Source organism: Drosophila takahashii, chromosome 2R (assembly GCF_030179915.1).
Source record: "Drosophila takahashii strain IR98-3 E-12201 chromosome 2R, DtakHiC1v2, whole genome shotgun sequence".
Taxonomy (NCBI): Eukaryota; Metazoa; Arthropoda; class Insecta; order Diptera; family Drosophilidae; genus Drosophila; species Drosophila takahashii.
Window position 1 is genome coordinate 18,942,393 of NC_091679.1, and position 12,275 is coordinate 18,954,667.

At 39.5% G+C, this 12,275-nt stretch overlaps 1 protein-coding gene across 1 annotated transcript; it reads right to left on the reverse strand.

Moving 5' to 3' along the window:
* Positions 1-542: 542 nt before the first annotated feature.
* Positions 543-5,635, reverse strand: LOC138912202 (uncharacterized). The gene is made up of 5 exons (XM_070212069.1): positions 4,723-5,635; positions 3,582-3,837; positions 2,893-3,335; positions 2,197-2,350; positions 543-1,104 (listed from the first exon to the last, which is right to left on the reverse strand). Exons 1-5 carry the CDS (start codon positions 5,633-5,635, stop codon positions 543-545), a joined length of 2,328 nt encoding a protein of 775 aa, XP_070068170.1.
* Positions 5,636-12,275: the final 6,640 nt, after the last annotated feature.

Here is a 12,275-nt window from a genome sequence, read left to right on the forward strand (position 1 = left end):
TTGAAAGTTGGTTTTAATGCTCCTTGATACCTTTTTTTTTGAGCTGAGGCGGACTAATTATTCCCAAAATGAGCCTCTCTATAGGGCTTTATCTGAGTTTAACGCACTTCCAGCTGATATGCAATCAGACTATTTCCCAAATAAAACCATTTTTAAACATAGGTTAATTAATTATTTTGTAAATGTTAGTACTGTAGGGACAAGAGCGTTTTCTTGCCGGGGTTGTGATTTGGGCGGTGTGATTAGGTCTAATTTAGCGATTTTGATTAAAAGAAAACTCGAGTTGCGAATTGTGTGCGCTCTGGGCGATCGTGATTTTAATAATGACCATTTTCGTGTCGGCGCAGCGGCCAACTCGTGGTGAATACAAGAATGGTGAATGGTAAATACAAATGCAAGAATGGTAAATACGAAAATGCAAAATGATACGCGCGAGATTCAAATACAATTCATAAGTTTATCGGAAATGATTATATGTTTCAATAGAAATGTTTCTGTGTTGATCCAACATCCCGGCCCCATTGAAATTACGCTCGTGAATTTCAACAGACAGGTAATAGGGCCAGCTTGTGTATAGGACGTCTGATGATGCCCTTGGATGTGTGAACGTCAGCCACTCTAACTCGACGATCCTTGCCTGACGTAGTAGCTTCGACTCGACCCATTATCCAGCGTTGTGGAGGCACGTTGTCTTCATGAACGATGACCATGCTTCCAATGGCTACGTTGTCCATCACCTTGTTCCAGCTCGATCGCATCTGCAGCTCTACTACGTACTCATTGACCCATCGTTGCCAAAAATGTTGCTTTATTGCGCTGACTCTTCTCCAACGCTCCAAATTGTCGATGTTTTCGCCTTTGGACGGGTCTTCAGGCAACGCACGTAACGAGTTTCCTACGAGGAAGTGACCCGGAGTGAGGGCCTCCAAGACGTTAGGATCAGATGCTAGTGGCGATATTGGTCGCGAATTTAGGATCGCTTCGACGTCGATAAGAACTGTGCTGAGTTCTTCGAAGATTAGGCGCGCGTTTATGAATGAACGATTTAATAGTCCTTTCGCACTCTTCACGGCGGCCTCCCACAGTCCTCCGAAATGTGGAGCCCTGGGGGGAATAAATCGAAAGTTTATAAATTCTTTTGAGCAAAAGGATGTAATAGCTTATGTAGTTTCGGTTTTAAACCAGAATTCGCGGAGAGCCTTCAATTTGTTACAAGCCCCAACAAAATTTGTGGCATTGTCACAAAATATATCGGTTGGTAGTCCGTGTCTTCCAATCATGCGTTTTAAGGCCGCTACAAATGCCTCCGTTGAAAGGTCCGAAACTAATTCGATATGGACGGCCTTTGATGCAAAGCATACGAATATGCATATATAACCCTTTGTTGGTCCCTTTCCTCTTATACGCATGTATATGTTGACTGGTCCAGCGAAGTCAACACCGCATCGTGCAAATGGTCTTGAAACTGTTAGACGCTCCACCGGAAGATTTCCCATGATTTGTCGCTGCAGCTGTGGCTTATAACGGACGCAATGTATGCAGGATCGAACAACGCGTCTGGCTGCGTCTCGAGCATTTACAATCCAAAAACGAAGTCGAATGAGAGCAACTAACGCCTTCGGACCCGCGTGATAATTTCGGATGTGAAGATGTTTGATGTAGCGCTAAACGAACTCGTCCTTGCTGCTGAGCAAGATTGGGTGTACTTGAGATTCTGGCAGATTCGATTGTTGTAGCCTGCCACCGACCTTTATTAGCGGAAATCCATCTATGGTGTCTAGAAATGGGGTTAAAAACTTTAGTTGTGTACGAACTTCTTCACCCTTTTGTAAAGATCGAAGCTCCTGAGGAAATGACTGCCCTTGTAGATTCCGAATAATGCAGTGGAATGTTCGGTTTAGCTCTGGTGGCGACGGAGAAGTTGGATCAAATGACGCTTCCTTTCGTGATCTATTTACGAACCGAAGCATCCACGCTACAATACGAAGGCAACGAAGATGAGAGCTAGAGTTTTCGACTAAGATGAGCAAGGGGTTGTCATATATTTTTGCGACGAATGCTGCTTTGCGCCTCTCACATGAGACTACTTCGGGATCTATCTGACCTCGTTTGTCTTTTGGCCAGTCTTCTATTGGTTGTTGTAGATAAGAGGGTCCAGTGAACCAAATTGAGTCGGCTAGTTCTAAGGGGGTGCACCCTCTGGATACCATATCCGCTGGATTAACCTTTGTCGGAACGTATCGCCAAGTACAATCAGTAGAGAACTCCTGTATCTCGGACACACGGTTTCCCACGAATGTTGATAATGTAGCAGAGTGCTGTCCTAGCCAATATAGAACGATTTGCGAATCTGACCATAGAAATATTTTGTACGGATGATTTGTAAGGATTCCACGAATTCTTGAGATCAGCTTTGCCAAAAGATGTGCCCCTGCCAATTCCAATTTTTGCAAAGACAGTTTTCGTGTTGGAGCCACTCTGCATTTCGATGTAAGCAGTCTTACAGTAACCTTGCCATTCGGATCAATCGTGCGTGTGTAGATACAGCAGCCATAGGCACGTATCGAGGCATCGCTAAATCCATGAAGTTCGAATCCGTCCTTATTTGGCTGTAAACAATATCTAGGCACTGAGAGACTTTGAAGTGACGATAACGATTCGATGAATGATTTCCACCCATGTTCGATGTTTTGTGGAACCGATTCATCCCAACTCAGCTTCATCAACCATAACTCCTGTAATAAAATCTTTGCTGTTATGGTGATCGGCGAAATCAATCCCAGAGGGTCGAAGAGTGATGACGAAATCGAAAGTATGGCACGTTTAGTCACCGAGACTGCCTTTTTAGGCGTGAATTCAAAAAGAAATACATCATTTGGTTCCAATTCATACCCAGCGTACTTGCAACTGTACTGTCTTCGATGTTCAGAGGTTTCAAGTTATGGTTGTCCACGAATTCCTTGTGATTCGAGTGCCATTTCCTTAGCTCGAAACCACCCCTATTCAAAATGTCAGTGACTTCGCGTTTAATTTCCCCAAGTCCGTCTAAGGTATCATGACCACAAAGGAAATCGTCCACATAGAATGATGATTTTAACGCTTGTGAGCCAGCCTTATTATTAGCTCCGTACAAGTCGGCCAGATAAAACATGCTGCGGATGGCAAGATACGACGCAGACGCTGTACCGTAGGTAACGGTGTTCAATTGATACGTTTTCAGCTCCTTTTCTGGTGAGTCTCTCCAAAGTATATACTGAAATTTGCGATGTGGCGAATCAATCAAAACCTGTCTGAACATCTTGACAACATCGGCGGTAATGGCATATTTGAAGGTCCTAAAGCGAATAAGCAATGTGTACAAGTCACTCTGTATAGTTGGTCCCACCATAAGTAGGTCATTCAACGATACTCCAGTGGAAGTCTAACACGACGCGTCGAAAACAACTCTCAATTTAGTTGTGGTACTACTTGGTTTGAATACGCAGTGGTGGGGGATATAGAAGTGAGGCTCATCTAATCTGGGCTTAGGAACCAGTGTTAAATGATTGAGCTCTTCGTACTCTCGCATAAAATCCACGTACGCAGCCTTGACTTCAGGTGATCCCTTTAAACGACGCTCAAGTGATTCAAATCTACGACGAGCTGTGTCGTAGGACTTGCCCAACATTGAAGGATCATCCTTGAACGGCAGCTGTGCGACTACTCTACCATTCGCCTCCTGGTATACTGTTTTCAGATAGGCTTGCTCACAACTACGATGTTCGGGGAAGACCTTGTCTGCCCTTTCCACTTCATCCAACTGCCAAAGTTTTTCCAGGTTTTTGTTAATCGATTCCTCTAATGTAAGAGAATAACAGTGCGATGTTGTCGGACTAGCCCGTTTACAGCGACCAGTGACAACCAATCCAAACAAGGTTTTCTGTATGGTAGGAAGGCTAGGACCAAGTTTGATTTGTCCGACTGAGATGATGTCGAAAAATGCTTCAGTTCCTAACAGCAAATCTATTGGGCGAGTTCTATAGAATGTATCATCTGCTAGTGGAGCATTTCGAGGCCAATTCCAAGATGAGGTGTCTATATCGGCATCTGGCTGATAGGCGATATGCTTAGTGACACAGAATTCAAGCGCAAGTTCGAAATTGTTAAGCCCAGACTTAATTGCTGTTGTTGCCAGTTGTCTTATCCGAGTTTGGCTGTCCCCGATGCTGCAGATATTTATATTGCTGTTACTCCGTGGTAACCGAAGGGCTTGAGCGAAGCTATCAGAAAGAAAGTTGACTTGCGAGCATGAATCAAGTAATGCTCGACCAATTCTATAACTACCGTTTGCATCCCTTACCAAAACCATGGCCGTGGCCAAGATGACTTGGTCATGTGAATAGCCTGTGTGAGTGTGAGAAACAACGTCGACGCTGGATGGTGGTTCCGACTGGGTTTGCTGACCTAAATTTGCACTCTCACGATGAAGCAGGGTGGGATGTGATCGAGAGCACAAACGACATTTCAGGCTAGAAGGACACTTAGACAGATGATGTCCCTTGCCTAAGCAGTTTAGACAGAGCAATTGTCTTTTAGCAACCTCATACCGCTGCAGGGCTGTTAGAGTTTTGAATTGGGGGCAGCTAAATATTTTATGATTAGCATCGGAACAATAGAGACAGGTCTGAGTGGTACAATTAAAGCTTGCCCCTAGACGTTGTCCTTGCTGATAGCGATATCTACCGCCACTAACTGCCTGGTGCGCTTTCGTACTAGTTTCGGTCTGGTCGGAGGTTTCCAGGTATTTACAATGCCTATCAATTAGTGCTATACACTCCTTCCATTTGGGTAAGCCCGCAAAGCTTAATGACTCGTTCCATTTCTTCCTGGTGAGCGGATCAACTTTCTGCATTATAATGGAAATTAGCATGGTCTGAGCAATATCGGATTCAGAGCCCAATGACCTCAGCGAGTTATATAGAGCGGCAGCATTATCTATTAGGCTACGAAGTTGGTTACTATTTGGTTTGGTAACGGCTGGCAGGTTGAACAAGGATGATATGCTATCTAAAAATACCAGAGTGTGGTTATCATAGCGCTCCTTAAGGCGCTCAAGGGCCTTTGGGTAGTTATCGGGAGTAATTTGAAAAGCCTTTACTGTTTCTAAAGCTGCTCCAGATAAGCAACTGATAAGCTGATTGAATTTTTCAATATTCGATAAGCCTGCATGTTGATCTATCACTTTCTTAAACGATGTAATGAAGTTTTTGTAGCCAGCATAATTCCCGTCAAATTTGGGGAGCTCGATGGCAGGTAGTTTCAACGACGATACAAGGGAATGACTTGATGCCTTTTCGAATACAGTGGAGTTCTGAAAATCTTCTCCAAGCTGCTCTTTAATCCCAACTTTGACTGAGACATATAAATCTTCAAGCTCACCGCGCGATGAATCCGAAGGGTGAAGCTCCTCTATTTTTGTTTGGACTGCCATCAGCTGTTTGAAATATGCCTCCAGGATTCCAAGCCAGCAGTTTAGCTGACCCGTAGACATATCCGACGAATTTTCTTCCTCATGTGTACCCTGTAGCTTGCTACCGATCCGAGAAATGTTCCTGCGAATGTTTACACGCTGCTGTTTTAGCTGATCGAGACTCATATTGTTGCAATAGAATTGTTCCGCTTGTTTTAGTGAAACAAAATAGACCAGATACCTTCAAGTACCGTTGGCGACGAAAATATAATACTTATTGGTTATCCAGCGAAGTTCCAGTTGAGCCAGCGACGACGACTTCCAGCTTTGTGTGTGAGTGAAATATTCCAATAAACCAACTGTAAACGAACGGCGTGTGTTTCCAGGCAAACTTCCAGCGAGGCGAAGAACAACGGTAAATGGCAACTGTGCGAAGCGACGACGAAAAGGGGGATGACGATTGAGCGATCCAACGACGAAAAATCCAACTTAAGTGAAATTAATCACACAGCTCCACGTTGTGCGCCAAAATGTAGGGACAAGAGCGTTTTCTTGCCGGGGTTGTGATTTGGGCGGTGTGATTAGGTCGAATTTAGCGATTTTGATTAAAAGAAAACTCGAGTTGCGAATTGTGTGCGCTCTGGGCGATCGTGATTTTAATAATGACCATTTTCGTGTCGGCGCAGCGGCCAACTCGTGGTGAATACAAGAATGGTGAATGGTAAATACAAATGCAAGAATGGTAAATACGAAAACGCAAAATGATACGCGCGAGATTCAAATACAATTCATAAGTTTATCGGAAATGATTATATGTTTTAATAGAAATGTTTCTGTGTTGATCCAACGAGTACGTAATATAATTTGTTGGATTGTATAAGTAGCCAGTTAAGGTATGTCCGTTGGCGAAATAAATAAATAAATAATAAAAATAAAAAAAAGATTTAAAAAAAACACATGTTTTTTTAAGTAGTTTTCAAAGGACAAAATATTTTTGTTTTTACGGATATCCAGGGAAAAAGTTCTGATAAAATCTTTTCTCGGTTTATAAAATAAAAATTAAGAATTTTTAAAATTTAAAACAAGTACCAAAGATAAAGCAATGCTTAATTTTCAATTTTAATTTCCGCAGGCGAAGCTGCGGGATACAGATCCTGCTAGTTTTATATAAAGAAAATGTATGTTTCTTGGAATTCGAACTAAATTGCGCATGCGAAAAGTACACCAGTTTACAAAAAAAAAATCGATGAAATATACCATGAATGAAACCTTTGTTTTCCGGTAAGGTACGTCTTCCTGATTCAGAAAATGGCACTTAAAATTTTTTTTATGGATACATTTTTTTTTAAAGTGTAAAAAACGTTTTTGACCCTTTTTCAATTTCTAACTTGGGTTGTGGCTAACCGATTTCAACCATAAATAACTAATTTTACAGGTAATAGAATGCTCTCCAACTTTCTTATACACTGCATTGAGTTCCATTCATTAGTTTAGAAGCTACACTTCGTCAAAATTGTAAAAGTGAGAAAAAATTCAGAAATGCTGGCATAAATGGCATCGTTAAAAATACACGCCTAAAACTATTACCTGTAAAATGAGTCACTTATGGTTGAAATCGGTTAACCACAACTCAAGTTAGAAATTAAAAAAGTGTCAAAAACGTTTTTTACACTTTAAAAAAAAATTTATTCATAAAAAAAATTTTAAGTGTCATTTTCTTAATCAGGAAGACGTACCTTACCGGAAAACAAAGGTTTCATTCATGGTATATTTCATCGATTTTTTTTTTGTAAACTGGTGGTATCGACCGCAAATACGCATACTTTATTAAAAGAAAGGAATGACCTATTAAAACAGCAGGGTTGTAGAATATCAATAGAAGAATTTTTTAAAAAAAATGTCAAGTACAATTAAAGATTCAATAAATAGCTCAATTCTTTTCGATGATATTCATGAGTTTAATTTAGAGTAGATGGACACTTAGTTTAATTTTGAAAATCGAGTATTTGAGCTTTTGAATATTTTGACCAAATTGGAATAGGTAGACAACTAGCTTGAAATTTTAGGCAGAGAAATTCACTATTTAGATTTCGTCAACACAACCATGGGGAGTTTTGTATGCAGGTTCTACTGGAAAGCAGAGGTAGATTCACATAAGTTTCCCTGTCCGAGATCGGATGGTATAAAACATTTATTTTGGTTGAGTGGACACCTTTAGTGCAATAGCCCAGAATAACAGAAATAAAATCACAGTTGAATAGATTTATTTAATATTATTTTTATTTTTTATTTTTTTTTTTAGGAGCTTTTGAAATTTTTCCAAGGAATTATTTAGAAAGAAAATAAATAATCAAGTAAAACATTATAATCATGCCAGTGGAGCATACACCAGATGAATTTAGAAATCCACCACCAGCATCACATGATGTCTGCATAGTTTGTGGAGAGCGTATGGAAGATACACAACCGTGTGCAGTAACCAAATGCCAACACATATTCCATAAATCCTGTTTATAAAAACGAGTTACGGAGACAAAAGAATGTTCCAGTTGTATGGACCTAGTAAGCGTCAAAAATGTAAATTACATTGTTGGAAATCATTCTTCTAAACCAAAAGATAACCAAAAAGCACAGCATGGTAAGAAATTACCTGTAGGTATTCGGCCATGCACCCGCTCCTTAACGAAGGAATTAGAACTTGTAGGTAGAGAGGAGGAAGGCGCTGTATTACCATTACTAGATGTTGACGAAGAAAGAGTAAGACAACAACGGGAAAATACTCTGGCAGGTCATGTCGATGTCCATCGGCAACGACGAGGACCCCGAGGAGGACTTGCCAGAAGGCCACCCGGAAGACCACGTACTCGTGCTAGACAACTCGAAATTAAAGTGGATAATATGGAGTCGCTAGTCAGAGAAACCGTATCACAGGTTTTAGCATCGTTAAATAGTTCAAACATAGGAACAAGCCATGAGCGATTCGCCATTAGTTCGCATAAAATCGCAGACATTCTTCAAAAAGGGTTGGTACGCTTTGTTGGATCTTCGGAAGGCTTGTCAGTTGAAGAGTTTTTGTAACGTTTAAACATATTAACTCGAGAAAACTTGGATAGTGATTTTGAACTTCTAAACAAGAACATTCATCAGTTTCTAAATGAAAGACAGATTATTGTTCGAAAAGGTTTCGTCGATCTCCGCATTGCGTGAGAACTTTCTTAAGGATCTTGGTAAACCCCGACTGGTACCACAGAAAGGTAAAGACTCAGGTAACTTTCGTGTTTACGCACTAGACGAAGAGCCCGATGAGGAAATAGAGAATAGTGAGTCAGATCTTTCGATCGCCGCAGTTAATCACACAGCGAATAAACATGCTGGAATTGTAAGATGCCTGGACACGTGTGGGAAGACTGTTTGGCTGAAAAGCGAGTATCTTGCTATGGTTGCGGAAAACCACAAATACATAGACCCAATTGTGCAAATTGTAAGCGCAACATTCAATAAAAATCGATTTCTCAGAGGTTGCTCCCGAGATTTTGGGATCCATAAATTGCTTAGACACCGAAACGGAAGAATTGAGAAGAATTCAGATTATCCGAATTTCAGCGTAGACAACTTGAAACCGTCAAGGAAATGTTTCCAAGTTTTGAACGTCAAGGGCTTGGCCGTACTGATTGGATAAAGCACGATATAGACATAGGAACAGCAAAAACGGTGAAACAAAGATATTATCTCCATACCGAAATTGATCGTATGCTTAGCTTTTAATTTATTTATTTATTTTATTTATTTTATTTATTTTATTTATTTTATTTATTTTATTTATTTTATTTATTTTATTTATTTTATTTATTTTATTTATTTTATTTATTTTATTTATTTTATTTATTTTATTTATTTTATTTATTTTATTTATTTTATTTATTTTATTTATTTTATTTATTTTATTTATTTTATTTATTTTATTTATTTTATTTATTTTATTTATTTTATTTATTTTATTTATTTTATTTATTTTATTTATTTTATTTATTTTATTTATTTTATTTATTTTATTTATTTTATTTATTTTATTTATTTTATTTATTTTATTTATATTATTTATTTTATTTATTTTATTTATTTTATTTATTTATTTATTTATTTATTTATTTATAAAGTTAGCAAATATCTGCCAACATAAACATAGTACCCCACCCACATCACGTGGAAGGGGGCAAAGAAAGGTAAGTTAGGATGTTTGTTCCAATAAAATTAACAGAGCATTCAGAAAATATCAAAAAATACAGTTCATTATATTGCGAACATAAAACGCGAAATGGATCATGTAACTGAAAGTTCGTTTTACAAATATCGAGGGCAATAGGTCGTAAGTGCCGAGTAGACCTTACAGGGATGGAGAACCGAATTTGACCAAGAAGATAGCTTGAAATTACAAGTCCAGTAATTAATTTGTGGAGGATCATAACACCATGGCTGGTCCGACGATCCTTGAGGGAGGGCAGGTTAAGTAGACGCAATCTATCCATGTACGATGGCAGGGGACGATGTGTTTCCCAGTTTAAACCACGTAGAGCAAACAAAAGGAACTGTTCCTGTACCGATTCGATAAGGTTCTGATAATTGGTATATTGGGGTGACCAAACACACGAACAATATTCAAGAATTGGACGAACCAAGAAAATGTATAAATGTTTTGTGGTGTAGGGGTCCTCAAATTCCTTCGACCAACGGTTAACAAAGGCAAAAACCCCTTTTGCTTTACTAACTATGATACCAATGTGATTCGAAAAATTTAAGTTGTGGCTAAATAACACTCCAAGGTCTGTAACGGAATAAATGCGTTCAAGTTCATTCGACCCAATAGAATATGTAGTGAGGAGAAGCTTCTTCCGATAAAAGGACATAAAGTTACATTTAGAGTTGTTCAAAAACAACAAATTCTGGATGCACCAAGAATACATATTGTTCAGATCAACTTGCAAAAGTGCCTGGGAATCGGGATTTGATAACGGCAAACAGAGTTTTACGTCATCGGCTTAAATCATAACATGAGCAGAGAGAACCACTTGGGGCAAGTCATTTATGAAAATTCCAAACAGTAAGGGTTCTAGGTGGCTCCCTTGCGGAACACCAGAGGTCACGTGAACAAGGTTAGAGACTGCGCTTTTAAAAGCAATTCTCTGAGTCCAGTTCGTCAGGTAAGCTGAGATCTACTTAGTCAACGTGATCGGGAATCCTAAAAGTATTAATTTTTTCAATAATAACTGATGGTTCACGGAGTCAAAAGCTTTACTGAAGTCCGTAAAGATAACATCGGTTTAAATATCATTTTTAAAGGCGCTTCTGATGACTGAAGTAAACTCAAGAAGATTTGTAGTCGTTGATCTTCGTTTCACAAAGCCATGCTGAGTTGGAGACATTACTGAGCTGCATTGGTGCTGTAGCTCAGCGGTGATAAGCTGTTCGAAAAACTTGGCGATCGCGCTTAGTTTTGCAATACCACGGTAGTTTTTAATGTCCGACTTGCTTCCCTTTTTATGAAGTGGAATGATAAAAGATTCTTTCCAAACTTCAGGGAAAAACGAGTGAAGAAGGGATATCTGAAAAAGTTTAGTTAACGGTTTGCACAAAGCCTCGGCACATTTTTTTAATATACAGCTCGGTACAAGTTCAGGGCCAGAAGAGAAAGACGTTTTGAATGATTGCAAATTTTGTAAAACATCATCCTCACTAATTAAGGGTGTGAAAAAACAATTTGAGTGAGGAAGAGGAAGGAAGAGGTGTTATCGTAACTAAAAGAAGAGTACGTGGACTGAAAAAATTTTGCGAATAAGTTCGCAATATCGGAGTCAGTAGAGGCTGATACTGTATCCAGATGAAGGCAAGATGGTAATGGTAATTTAATTGCGATTTTCGTTTCGAATTAACGAATGCAAAGAACTGCTTGGGATTGTCTTGGAATTCGATTCTGCAACGGTTTAGGTAACTGTTGTAACAATCGGAATTGTGGACTAAAAAATTTGAACGAGCAACTAGATACCTAGAATGGTCGACTTGCAGCCCGGTTCTTTTATATTTCTTAAAAAGTCTAGACATGGAGTTTTTAGGAAAGAGAGTCGACGAGAGAACCACGGAGGCTTATGAGACGCGTGTTCAGTGAGAAATGAGGGAACGAACGTATAGAAGGCTGAATATAGTAAACCATAAAACTGTTCTACAACGTGCGAGGGATCATCATAAGAATCTATAAAAGACCAATCGCGTTCGGATAAGTGTCTATTCATTTCAGCAAATTTAGCTCTTCGAAAACAGCGAAAAGTTGCTGGTTCGATTTCATGAAATGACAGTAATGGAGCTGATGCTTCTAAAGTAACCTCAAGTGTAGGATGATACGCATCTTCAGGATTGGAGAGAGGGCTAATTCGAGTTACATATGCATTTGCGAACTCCGAGGCAAAAATATGGTCTTAAACTTTGCTAGAGCAGTTAATGACTGAGCTCAGTTGTCCTAATGAAAGATCGATAGGACCGTGTACAAACTCATGTGCTGTGGTAGGAACGAGAGCACTTGAATCAGTTGACGGCGTCCAAGAAATGGCAGGAAGATTAAAGTCACCCATAACAATAAGATGATCGTTATCGCCAAGGGTAGTCTGAATACTCTGTATTTGATCCAAATGCTGGAGGAAGAGGCTAATATCAGACCGGGGAGGTACGTATGAGCATGATACGAAAACGAAATAATCGTGAAGTTTAATCCGAACAGCGACAAACTCTAATGTACTATCCATACCAATTATCGGAATACGTTGAGAGACCAGAATGG

Coding starts and splice junctions, on each gene's coding strand:
- LOC138912202 (XM_070212069.1), bottom strand. CDS start 5,635: ATGAGTCTCGATCAGCTAAAACAGCAGCGTGTAAACATTCGCAGGAAC. Junction 3,336..3,581: donor TCACCTGAAGTCAAGGCTGC/GTACGTGGATTT, acceptor TATTCGCTTTAG/GACCTTCAAATATGCCATTA. Junction 1,105..2,196: donor GCGGATATGGTATCCAGAGG/GTGCACCCCCTT, acceptor TATTCCCCCCAG/GGCTCCACATTTCGGAGGAC.